This window comes from Hypanus sabinus, chromosome 1 (assembly GCF_030144855.1).
Source record: "Hypanus sabinus isolate sHypSab1 chromosome 1, sHypSab1.hap1, whole genome shotgun sequence".
NCBI lineage: Eukaryota > Metazoa > Chordata > Chondrichthyes > Myliobatiformes > Dasyatidae > Hypanus > Hypanus sabinus.
In genome coordinates this window covers 36498328-36511739 of record NC_082706.1, presented here as the reverse complement: position 1 = coordinate 36511739, position 13412 = coordinate 36498328, and the positions used below count along the sequence as shown (strand labels likewise).

Below are 13412 nucleotides of genomic sequence, written 5' to 3'. Positions count from 1 at the left end.
TATAGCCGTATGTATGTGTTCTCAGCTGCTTCTGACTGCTCAGTCGGTCCTCAGCTCTGCATTCAAAACAGACACCGATATGCAAGTTGGAAGTTGGTCTTGTTTGTAACTTAACAAAATTTGCTGAAGTTGTGGAGAGTGAAGAAGTTTGTCAAATTATACAGCTGGATACAGATTAGTGACAGCTCTGGGCACAGAAACGGCAGATGGAATTTAATCAAAGCAATCAAAAGGCAAATCAAAATGAAGAACTGCAAATGAGCTGAGTACAGTGTGGTGGCAGGATTTTCTGGGATGAAACAGCAAGTTAGAAGGCAGGGGCAGCAATTCACTGGGAAAGCAGACAGCACATTGGCCTTTGCTGCAAGAGAGTTGGGAATTAAGAAATAAAAAACGACTTTGACATTGAGCAGCTTTAGTACTTTGGAGTATGGTGTACAGTTTTGGATCCCTGATTTAAGAACTGAAGAGAGGCAGTACAGGTTAGAGGACTATCCTACAACAGAAAGCTAAAAATGTTCCATCTGTCTCCCTAAGAGCTTGAAAGATCAATGGTAATGAACCATGAAGCAGGAATGATGGGGAGATGTTAAGATGTTTCCATAAGATAGCGAGTATTGAATGTGGAGTCACATTTACAAGGAGAAATCAGTGACAACTGAATCATGTAAGAATCTCTTCTCACGGAAGGTAGTGAAGCTGTGGAACATTTTACTCTGCAAGGTGGTGGAGTTGGATCATTGAAGGTACTCAGAGTAGAGGAGATAACTACTTGAGATCTCAGGGGATTGACTGCTATCGAAAATGGCACAGAGTGGAGACAAGGGCTGGGGCAGTTCAGCCACTAACAAATGGAATAGTGTGGCAGCCTTGAGGGCCGAGAGGCATTCTCTAACCCTGGTTTTCCTTGTGAACCCCAATACCAGAGCTCGAGTGAGAAGGTCTTTTCCCCCCAGCAAGCCATGACGAGCTGAAAAAAAGGCCTCCCTCTTTATCAGACACTTACTTTGATTCTAAAGAACATTCTTCTTAAACGTGTAACACTGGCTGGTTCCAAACACTTGCTCACCTTGTTCAGCTCCTTCCTCTGAATCTCCCGCAGTTTTTTCATTTCATCAGTTTCATCATCTTCCTCCTCGTCATCCTCTTCATCAGCTTTTGACGCAATCCTTCTCCTCCATTCTTTCTCTGGAAGGAATGACATCGATGCCACTAACTATCTGGAGTCCTCAGTCAGACGCCTCACACAGCTCCCCGGTTCCCCACTCAACTGCCTTCTCTGAAACTTATGATCAACCCCGAACGTTGCTCCACGGCTGCTAATTGACTCATTGAGCATTTCCATCAGTTTCTGTTTCTATTTTGTTTGAAATTATGGGCATGAGGAATATGCATGCTGACCGTGGGATTACAGTTACTTCTGTGTGGAAGTTGTCTGCAGGAAGGTTCTTACAAGGGTAGGGGGGAGAGGAATGAAATGCAGGTCTATCACTTAGTACAAGGTCTGAATGTGTGAACTTCTGTCCTAGGTAAGGAGCCTAGGAAGTACATTCTGCCCATATTGACAGGTCTGTACTAGAGCTCTGAGAGAGAAGGGCATTTGCTTTCTTTGCGGTTACAATGCTCCACAGCCCTCTAACAGATTCCTCATGAACACTAATGGAAGTTTGAACTAGAACAGTGCAGCACAGGAACAGGCCATTCGGCCCACAATGTTGTGCTGAACCAGCTAAAAAGCAAATCAAAAACACCCAAACACTAATCCTTCCTATCTATACAGTGTCCATATCCCTCCAGGCCAGATCCTCCCTTACATCCACGTGCTAATCAAATTACTATAAATTGCACATTTCGACGGAGATGTAACGTAAAGATTTTTTACTCTTTGTGTATGTGAAATATATAAGTAATAAAGTCAATTCACTTCAACGTGCCTATCCAAACGACTCAAAAGCCTTTCTTGCACAAGGGGTGATTGATAAGTTTGTGGCCTAAGGTAGAAGGAGTCAATTTTTAGAAAACTTAGCAGATTTAGTTTTTAACATAGTCCCCTCCTATGTTTACACACACTTAGTCCAACGGTTGTGGAGAGTAAGGATCTTGGACTTCCAGAAAGTGTCTACAGCAGGGGTCATTGATAAGTTTGTGGCCTAGGGTAGAAGGAGATGAGTTATAAAGCTCTCATTACATGCACATGCAATTCAACTCTTTGAGTGATTATGCATAAAGTTTGACATTAATAACTCATCCGGGTGATTGATAAGTTTGTGGCCTAAGGTAGAAGGAGATGAGTTATTAACGTCAAACTTTCTGCATAATCACTCAAAGAGTTGAACTGCAGACCAGAACTATATGCAATACTCCAGATGTGGTCTGACCAGAGTTTTATAAAGTTGCAACATCACCTCCTGACTTCTTGACCACCTTATCGACCTGTGTAGCCACTTTCAAGGAGATATGAACTTGGCTCCCTCAGCTCAGCAACACTGCTAAGGATCTTGCCCTTAACAGTGTATTGTCTCCTTGCATTTGCCCTACCGAGGTGCAACACCTCATATTTATCTGGGTTAAACTCCATCTGTCATTCTTCTGCCCACATCTATAAATGAACTATATCGTGCTGTATTCTTTGCCAGTCTTCTACACTGTCCACAACTCCACCAATCTTGGTATCATCTGCAAACTTTCTAACCCACCCATCTACATTTTCATCCAGGTCATTTATATACATTACAAACAGCAGGGGCCACAGCAGAGATCGGCGCGGAACTCCACTAGTTACAGTCCTCCAGCTCGAATAAGTCCCTTCAACCACTACCCTGTCTTCTGCACACAAGCCAGCTCTGAATCCAAACATCCAATTTGCCATGGATCCCGTGCATCTTAATCTTCTAGATTAGCCTCCAATGAGGGACTTTGTCAAACACCTTACTAAAATCCATACAGACAACATCCACTGCCCTACCCTCATCAATCTCTCGTCACCTTGTCAAAAAACTCAATCAACCTTATAAGGCACCTCTTGCCACGCACAAAGCCACACTGGCTCTCCCCAACAGGCCATGGGTTTCCAAATGCTCATCTATCCTATCCCTAAGGATTTTCTCCAACAACTTTCCTACAACTGATGTGAGACTCACCCAGTCTATAGTTCCTAAGATTATTCCTTGTTCCCTTCTTAAACAGAGGTACAGCATTAGTCACTCTGTCAGTCCTCCGGGACCATGCTTGTGGCTAGGGAGGACACAAAGGTACTGGTCAAGGGCCCAGCAATCTGGACTCTTGCCTCCTTCGATAATCTGGAGTAAAATCCCTCGAGCCCTGGTGACATCCACCTTAATACTCCTTAGGAATCCAACACTTTCTCCTCCTTGTCCTCTAAATGCCCTACACACTCAGCACTGATCCCTGGTCCTCCATGTCCTTTCCTTGGTAAATAATGAAGCAAAGTACTCATTATGTACCTCACTCATGTTCTCTGCATCCAAGCAAGTGTTCCCCCCCTTATCCCTGAGTGGTCCTACCCTCTCCCGGTTATCCTCTTGCTTTTGATGTATGTGTAGAATGCCTTGGAATTCAGCTTAATCTTATCTGCCAAGGACTTTTCATGGCACTTCTTGGTTTTGCTAATTCCCTTCTTTAGGTCTTTTCTAATTTCTTTATCCTCCTCATGTGCTTTGTTTGATCCTGACTTCTGAAGCTTTAAATACTTTTCCCTTTCCTTCTTGACTAAATCCTCCTCTCGTTGGACTGTCCAAAGGGGTATAATTGTTGCTGAGGGGTAAGGTCACAAGGGAACCCGTACTTGCCTCTCCTGGTCATGACCACCTCTTCAAAAGTCTCGTCTATAATATCTTCAGCCTCCCAAATGTTCCTGAGTGCATCTAACTCCTTGACCATTCTGGTAATGTTCAGCCATCCAGCTCCTGGTCTAGCTCTGTGTGCTGGGGGGAGGGGAGGTGGCATCTTTCTTTGGCCTTTGATTGTATCCATGGAAACTCCACCTTAATAGTTGGTGGAGAGATAAGGGTAGTACCCCTCTCTCTGACCTAGGCAGAAGGAGTAACCTGCCTGAACAACCTCATAGTAAAATGACTGAGAGAAGCAATAGGGCAGTGAGGACCATCCCTAAGTGAAAGACTACACTTGGTTTCAGTAACTGAGGGTGTACAAGATGTGGGGTGGACAAGATGGGAGGAAATTTCCTCATAAAACACCAACGACTGCTGTATGAGTGTGCAGGTGTGCGTGCATGTGTATGTGCTGGGGTGTGCCTGCGTGTGACAGAAACGTGAGAAACCCCTCGCAAAGATGCCGGGATGAAATCTGCCTCCGTAGCAGCATCTGCGCAGAACGCCGTCGGCAGGGGCTGTGGGGAGGCCGAAGTGGAAGCTCAGTGAAGGAGACTGGTGAGTGCAGTGACGGCCTTACCCACGACAGCGAGCGACGGAGGGCACGGCCAGTACTCTGTCTCGATCTTGGCTGGAGCGTTGGGATCAGGAGGCTGAGCTGCTGGGAACTTCGACGATTCAATGATGATGTCCTCAATATATTTGCTCTGTGGAAGTGCAGTTAACGGCTCTGCAAGAAGAGAACAAAACAGCCGATGGAATGAGTCCTACAGCACGCACTACACTGGTGGAACAGGCCGCTGACAACAGGAGGAGAGAGGTATCGGATAAGACTCCAGTGAACTCCCAAACGGAATGAAGGTGGGTGAAGGAAAGTGAAAGGAACTTTGTGTTACTTTTGAAAGGTTATTGTAATGGGTGACAGATGACACACATTGTTCACAGTAGAAATTGTTCTACATAATTCACAAACACAGTCATTGAATTGGTGTGTTCAATTTAAGGGATGATGTGACGCATTTACGTCGTAATGGAAGGGCCGTGGCTCTCGCATGTCACAAAGTCCTACATCGTACTCAACGCATCCACCATCTCAGTAGAATTCTAGGCTGAAAGCTATCTGAGCAGGAGGACTTATCAACGTTGGCTGCACTGGTATCCGTAGCTCTAGCAGTGGTGGTGGCACCTGGTGTGAGAGTCAGAGAGCAAGACAGCAGGGACACAAGCCCTTCAGCTCAACCAGTCCACGCCAGCCACAGTACTTACTGTAATTCTTCAGCGGCATTCTCAGTATTAAAGGGCTGTTTGTTGTCTATCCTCAGTGTAACCCCTCCATCATTTCTCTTGCCCATCCTTCCCCAGAACTATCCCCTCAGTTCATCTCCTACTGGTCTATGTTCACTTAGACCTCAACCTTCGTTTTCATATACTTAACAGGAATTCTAAATGTCTGCTTTTATGTTTGTGATAGCTTGCCCCCGAGCTTACTTCCTCCCTTTTGTCCTCCGTCACTGGATTCCGAAGCGACCCCAAACTTTGGCTCCAATGCTGACTCCTGTTCCTTTCAAGTGAGTTCCTTGGTCAGTCATGGTTGCCTCATCCCACCCCTCATATCCAACCCCCAAAGAAGGTTTCCTCCACTCACGCCCATCATGCTGTGTGGTTAAGTACCTCCAAAGTCTGTCACTGCTTGCCAATTGCCACTCCCTCTAATCTGTCTGCCCCACCCACTCTTTCCTCATTACATTGCAATTCCCTTTATTTAAGATAAACACAGAGTTTTTGAACCAAATTTCTCTCTCTCAAAATCAACTCAGAATTCCACCTTCCTATGATCACTACCACCCAGGTAGGTGGTCATTTATCTGTGGCCATTTAACTGCCTCATTATCAATTTTCAAATGAGGTACAACCTGATCCCTCATTAACTATCCTGGTGGACCAGAACTGTACATGATACTCCTGATGCAGTATCACCGGGGCAATACAAAACCTCAGACAGTGAAGTCCTGGTTGTTTGCTCTATCTTCCTGTTGAGCCTATACAAGGCCACCCAGACGCCTCTGAGTACCAAATATTTCTGATTACTCACCAGTTAGAAAATGACTTCGCTTCTTTTATTTTCTACCAAACTGATAGTTCCACACCATTCCACACTGGAGAGAAACGGGCCCTTCAGCTCAGCACACCCACCCATGCTAACCATTTTTACCAATACTTGACCCTGAGCGATTGGGATTTCTGAACAATGTCAATGTCTGAAATATGTCATCAGAGGCTTACTGGCATGGGCTATGCTAGTCACCTTCCATCCTGCAGAACTCTGGAAGGTGAATCCACCATCTTCACCTGCAGCTCATTCAAGGCCTTGGGATAAAGTTCGCCAAGTCTTCACCTGTCAGGAACATTAACTCCTCCAATACTGTCATTCACCGAATGCAAATTGTTTTAGCTCCACTTTCACTCTAGACCTAGCGGGTTCTTCCATGTAGACAGACACAAAATAAAATTACAGTACAAAAGGAATTGAGGGGAAAAATGGGTCTTTTAAATCATTACTTTGCACCTCTGGTTACAGTGCGGAGAAAGGACAGCTGACTGGTTAAGCCAATTAAACATATTTTTGAACAGGAATGGTTTATCCCCTACCTCCACCTTTTTACTATGGATTTTGCCCCCATTACTTTCCAGCGCTGATGAAGGGTCTCAGCCCAAAAATGCTCACTTCCCCTCCAGAGGTGCTACCCAACCTGCTGAGCTCCGCTAGCAGAGAGTGTGAGTGTGTCTGTGTGTGTGTGTGTGTGAGAGTGTGTGAGTGTGTGTGAGTGTGTGTGTGTGTGTGTGTGTGTGTGAGTGTGTGTGAGTGTGTGTGTGTATGTGTGAGTGTGTGTGTGTGTGTGTGTGTGACTGTGTGTGTGTGAGTGTGTGTGTGAGTGTGTGTGTGTGTGTGTGAGTGTGTGTGTGTGTGAGTGTGTGTGTGTGTGTGTGAGTGTGTGTGTGTGTGTGTGTGTGAGTGTGTGTGTGTGTGTGAGTGTGTGTGTGTGTGTGAGTGTGAGTGTGTGTAAGTGTGTGTAAGTGTGTGTTTGTGTGTGTTTGTGTGTGTGTGTGAGAGTGTTTGTGTGTGTGTGAGTGTGAATGTGTGTGTGAGAGTGTGTGTGTGTGAGTGTGAGTGTGAATGTGTGTGTGTGTTTGTGTGTGTTTGTCTGTGTGTGTGTGTGTGTGAGAGTGTTTGTGTGTGTGTGAGTGTGAGTGTGAATGTGTGTGTGTGTGTGTGTGTGTGTGTGTTGCTCAAGATTTCCAGCACCTGCAGAATTTCTTGTTCATCCTCAATAATTTAACATCCAGGAAAGAGACCCTCAGAGGACCAAACTGTTTCCAGCCCAGGTGTTCAAGCAATTATTGCAAATGCCCTATTGGCCTTTATGAAGGCAACCTAATTCAGGAAAGGTTCCTTTCAAGTGAAACATTAAAAGTAACTGCAAATTAAGAAAAGGGAAAGAAGGAATACAAGGAATAATAGCTTACTTGGTAAGAATTTCTTGTTAAATGAGAATTAATTGTTAAGGACAGAACTTCCAACAGTAGGACAGTCTAGAATCAAAGGGCACAGCCTCAGAATAAAGGGATGCCCCTATAGAACTGAGCTGAGGAGGAATTTCTTCAGTCACAGGCTGGTGAATCTGTGGAATCTGTTGCCACAGAATGTTGTGGGAGCTAAGCTATTGGGTGCATTAAAGGTATAGATTAATAGGTTCTTGACTGATAAGCAGGTTACATGGAAGAGGTGAGGGAATGAGGTTTAAAAATATCACCTATGATTGAATTAAGTCGCCTTATACTGCTGTTTTACCTTATGGTATTAAGGAGTGAGTAAACAACTTGATCTATTGCAATATGCGTCGTTGTGGAGTAGGTTACACCAGGCAATTCTACAAGGAGATTCGAGGAGTTTCCTCAAAGTAAAGGGGTAAAACTGCCAAATATGGAGCCCTGGATTGCAAGTGTATAGGAGGCAAGGGAAAAAAAAACAGAATCACACATCAGACCACATACAGCAGAGATCTCAGTATAGAAATAGAAAAATTAGGAAAACAATGAGGGTATGAAAAGATATTAGCAAAGAAAATGTTTTAAAAATCCAAAAATGTTTTATGTACAAAAAGGGCAACAGAGGAGCTGGGGCTAACAGGGACAGAATGGTGAGGTGTGCAGACGTTCCAAATGAAGTTCTGTGAGTTTTCGTAAAAGAAGCCGTGGCAGTAAAGGCAGCAGATTAAAGCAATGATCTTTGGTTTATGAACTTCAGAGAAAAATAAAGAATAAATCCCCAGCAACACATACAACATGCTGGAGAAATCCAGCAGGTTAGGCAGCACCTATGGAAATGAATAAGCAGTCCACGTTTCGGGCCTTTGTTCAGGACTGGGAAGATCCCAGAATAAAGAGGTGGGGGGAGGGGAAGGGGGAATGAGCTGGAAGTTGTTAGGTGGAACAGGGTGGGTAGAAAAAGTAAAGGGCCGGAGAGGAAGGAATCTGGAAGGGGAGGAGAGTGGAGAAAGGGTGGGAGGACAGGACCCAAGGACAGGAGAGAAGAGGTAAGAGGCCAGTGTGGGAAACAGAAGAAGGGGAAGAATTTTTTTTGCAAGTAAGAGAAATCAATATTCATATCATCAGACTAGATAAAATACATCTGGGATCTAGGGGAAAAAATTGGAGAAGCTCTGCCCAGTTTTTGAATGTCAGAGGATAAGAGGACTGGGTAATGTGTCACCGTGTGTAAAATGGAAGGCAGGGACATACAAATTAATTACTAGCTGGTTCGTTACATGACGATGATAAGCCAATACCTTGAATCCTTTCCAAGAGAACATAATTTAGTAAGGAACAGATTAAGGATCTGCATGTATATATTTGTTAAGGGAAGGTTATATTTGGCCAATTTACTGGATTCCTTAAGGAGATGGGATTTAAATTTCTGCCAAGAGTAGTGGTGGAGGCAGATACACTGGAACATCATTGGAAGAAAAGAATTTTCAGGGCAATGGAACTAGCTGGATTGACTTGCACAAATCTGGTACAGTCTTGATGGGCCAAATGGCCTACTCCCATGCTGTAATCACTCTATGACTGTGTGGTCTCCACGGAAGAAGGACAACATGATCAATCCAGTGAACAGATATAATAATGTACACTTCCACAAACATTTGATAATGCCCCTTGTGGGAGATGTTTGGTTAAAAATGAAGCACATGCAATCTCCGAGCCAAGAGGCGATGAATGACAATGGTGAGCCACTGAAACTTGTTAGATAAATTTCCACAGATACAAACAGATTATGGTTAGAGGGTCAGATCCATGGGAAATGGCCATTCAGTGAGGGATCCATGTGCATGTGTCCACACACATGATCAGAGTCTGGTTAGTCCACATGTGGATTGTTGTGCTCACTTCTGGACACTGCGCCTCTGATACAAGACCTTAAATCTTGGAAAGGTTATGGTACTTACTGACTGGAATAACATCTGGGCTCATTGAGGGAGAGAGGTAACAAGTGAAATTACTCACTGGAACTTAGAAGATTGAGGGGGGATCTTATTGAAATGTATAAAATTCTAAAGGGATTGGACAGGCTAGATGCAGGAAGATTGTTTCCGATGTTGGAGAAGTCCGGAACGAGGGATCACAGTTTAAGGATAAAGGGGAAGCCTTTTAGGACCGAGATGAGGAAAAAATTCTTCACACAGAGAGTGGTGAATCTGTGGAATTCTCTGCCACAGGAAACAGTTGAGGCCGGTTCATTGGCTATATTTAAGAGGAAGTTAGATATGGCCCTTCTGGCTAAAGGGATCGGGGGTATGGAGAGAAAGCAGGTACAGGGTCTTGAGTTGGATGATCAGCCATAATCATACTGAATGACGGTGCAGGCTCAAAGGACTGAATGGCCTACTCCTGCACCTATTTTCTATGGTTCTATGGTTCTAAGTCTGGTAAGCTTAGAACATCACTTAACTAAAAAGCCCAATGATATAAACAGAGCACACTGGGATGGCAGAGAGAAATTGTCTTTGTTGGCTGAATTTGGGAGGTCTCAGAAATAGGGGGAAATGACCATGAAAGGCATTTTACAGTAAGGTTTCAAAACAATTGTATCAGGAAAAGGGGGGTAGGGAATGTTTTAACTCACTAAGTTGAGGTTGGGTGTGGTACTTAATTTAAATTAGGTTTACTGAAAGGTGTGAAGGGTGCTTGTGTATAAATGAGACACGGATCAGCCACGACCACACGGCAGGTGGCAACAGGCTCAAGGGATTGAAACCCTCACCTCCTGAACTGATCAGATACGTTCAGGATCTCACTCTCTCTCTCTCAAGGTTCCTCTGATGATACACTTGATGCCATGTGGAACCCACCACAATTACCCATGTCATTGCACCAAAGAGGACACAAAGGGATGCTCTGGTAGAAAATATGTGCAAGGTGTTCAGCACTGACAGCAAGAGCCAATATTCCAAGTACAAGACTAACTGGGTTTTGAACAATTCATATACATGCTGTCATAAGACAGGTTGTCTGGAGATTTCTCTGGGTCAAAGGGACAGACTGTGATTTGATGGTGCTAGAGTGGGGAAAAAATGTGTTGTAGCTCTGGACCCAGTGTCCCAGAGCGAAGGCAGTTACGGTAAACCTGTGGAGGAGGATTGTGGGCGCCAACCTGACGTGATTTCGAACCCAGTTCACTGCAGCTTTGCAGCCCAGCCTTGCCGAGAGCTCTGGGTAGTAAGGCTCCAGCAAGGGGGAGAGTTCGACGTGGTTGCACTGGATGGTGAGGACATGGGGCACAATAGCAACACAAACAGCAAATGAGAAGTTGGTGTGAAACAAAAGGGAGATTACCGTTCTGTTTGTAGATCGGCCGCTTTCTGTACATGTTGGTGCCGATATCTGGAACAAATCAGAGCAAACACAAGTGAAGGCATCAAACTTGCTGCTAGAAGCTCGTTCGCTCCCTCTGCTCAGTCACACATTCCATCAGTTCCCCTAGTTATATAAATCGCGCAGGAATCTTCAGCACAACTGATGAGGATAACGGTGAAAAAGGCAAACTACTTTTTTTTTTAGAAGTTTTGCATAGCTTTGGCATGCCACCAAAATCTCTGACAAACTTCTATAGAGGCACAGTGGAGAGTATCCCAACTAGCATGGAATGGAAACACCGATGGTCAGGAATGGAAAAGACCACAGGAAGTGATCATCCAGTCCATCACCGGCAAAGCCCTCACTGCCATTGAGTACATTGACATGGAAAGCACCATCCATCCATCACCAAGGACCCCCACTGGCCATGCCATGCCCATGGGTAGAAGGCACAGAAGCCTTAGATTTCACACCATCAGGTTCAGCAACAGTTTTACCCTACAAGCATCAGGCTCCTGAACCAGCGTGGATGATTTTACTCACCACAACTCCGAGCTAACTCTACAACCCACAGACTCAATTTCAAGGAATTGCTTCAATTCATTCTCAGTGTTGTTTTTATTTGCAAAGTTTGTCTTTTGCACAGTTGCTTCTTAGTCTTTGTTTACATACAGATTTCTGTAAAATTCTGTTGTATTTCTTTTTTTCCCTGTATATGCCTGCAAGCCATTGAATCTCAAGATAGTATATGACATGGTGACTCTGTGGAATTCACTGCATAGAGTGGTGTGATGGCTAAGTCATTGGGTTTATTTAATACAGACGTTGCTAGGTTCTTGATTAAAAAGGGTGTCAAAAGTTACAGGGAGAAGACAAGAAAATGGGATTGGGAGCAAAAATTAATCAGTCATGATTGAATGATGGAGCAGACTTGATGGGCCAAATGGCCCAAATCTGCTCCAGAGTCTTCTGGTCTTCACAGGAGTGCCAACTGCATCAGCTCACCATCACCATCTCTTGGCCAATTGAAGGAATGGTAATGAATGCCAACAATTGCAAATGAGACAAGCATGGTAAAATGCATTTGGGAATTTGGTGATGGATTATTAGATATTCTGAAGTATTGGATGGAATTCCATGAATGACCTATCATATATTTAATTTTTTTTTCTTTAAGAGTTGCACAGTATGTTATTAACCTTTTCAGTGAATTCTTAGTTTAAAGGAAGCACGGGAACCAGGTCCACACTAAGTGGATGATGAACTCAGGGATATCAGCCACAATCAGTGGAGTGAGTCTTTTAGAATGCATCATTCTGGGCAGCTACAACTTTTATTTCATTCCTCTCTTACAGCAGAGCCAGATGCAGAAACATCTGGATTTCCAAATACTTGGATAATGGGCCAGAGTATTACTTTACTCTGCAGAAAATATGATGGGACTAATTCTAAGTTTGCCAGCCGGTGCTGTAGTGGCGTCTGCACCACGCTTCGAGGCGAGTGTTACCGGGTTCGAATCCGGCCGGTTCTTTGCGTGCTTTCCATCCATGCTGGGTAGAGCATCAGTCTGCTCAATCTCTCCTCATTCAGCATCACAGAACAGACAGTATGGGCTGAATGGCCTGTTCCCATGTGTTCACTGTTACATTACCAACCCACGAATGAGTTTGGCGACTCTTTGCGGTGCTTTCTTGTGTGAGAAGATCTTCTCTTAAATCAGGAAACGATACTGGTGAGGTATAGCTTTTCACTGAATGCTAAAGCACATCAGATTGTACTGAGACTGTGATGGTGCTATAGAGATACAAGTCATTGTTACGCAGTGTTTTGTGTCTTTGCCAAAAATATGAAAGTCACAATGCACTTGATGTCCTTCTATGAGTATTCATTCCTCAGCTTGAAAATATGCTGTGGAATGCAAGCTGGAGCACTGAGTTGTTTAACCTTCTCCTCCTCATTGTCCACTGTACGTCAGATATACTTCTGAAACACCAGGGCTCCTCTAAATAAAGTACAAAATACTGAAGAGAGGAAAACAGAAGAAGAGTGGGAAAGCGAAAAACACACAGAAAAAATCCTCATTGGAGCAGATTTCCAGACTGTAGCTCACAGTAACATACTTTTTTCCAATACTTGATTATTCTTTACTTATTGCAAATCAAGTACATTGGATTTATTGATAAATATAACCCAACAGCTCAGTAAAAAGCTGATGATGAAGTAGTGAGATGAGGGTGTGGATAATGTGAGGACCCTACCAGGTCTGTGGAAGTGATGTGGTAGGCTCCCAGTGGACGTGTAACTGCGGCGACTGCATGCTGATCCCATCGAAGACGCCGGAGATGAGAAGTCTGCCCAGTCTCGACACTCCTTGTACATCGCATACTGAAAGGTAAGAGAGTGGAGTTAGAGGGGCACCTTTACTTTCTGCTGCACTGTTGGAGATAAAGCTGTGCCGGTGGACACACTGCAGGTCAATCCATGGCAACTGACCACAGAGTCACAGAGTAAGACAGTACAGAAATGGTAAAACTGATCCATGCCAACCAAGATGCCCACGTGTCTGCACTTACCTCATATCCCACCCCCAAAACCTTTTCTATCCACTTACCTGCCCAAGTACCTTTAAGGGCGCCAGGAGAGATT

At 44.3% G+C, this 13412-nt stretch overlaps 1 protein-coding gene across 13 annotated transcripts in view; it reads right to left on the bottom strand.

The window, feature by feature from the left end:
* dmtn (dematin actin binding protein) overlaps nucleotides 1–13412 on the bottom strand; it is an 84959-nt gene that overhangs the window by 28315 nt on the left and 43232 nt on the right. For all 13 annotated transcript variants that reach the window (XM_059967420.1, XM_059967424.1, XM_059967436.1 and 10 more), the window contains 4 exons: nucleotides 13025–13151; nucleotides 10746–10793; nucleotides 4432–4581; nucleotides 1070–1188 (listed from right to left, as the gene is read on the bottom strand). In XM_059967420.1, the coding sequence (XP_059823403.1) occupies nucleotides 1070–1188; nucleotides 4432–4581; nucleotides 10746–10793; nucleotides 13025–13151 (444 nt within the window). The remainder of the gene's footprint in view (nucleotides 1–1069; nucleotides 1189–4431; nucleotides 4582–10745; nucleotides 10794–13024; nucleotides 13152–13412) is intronic.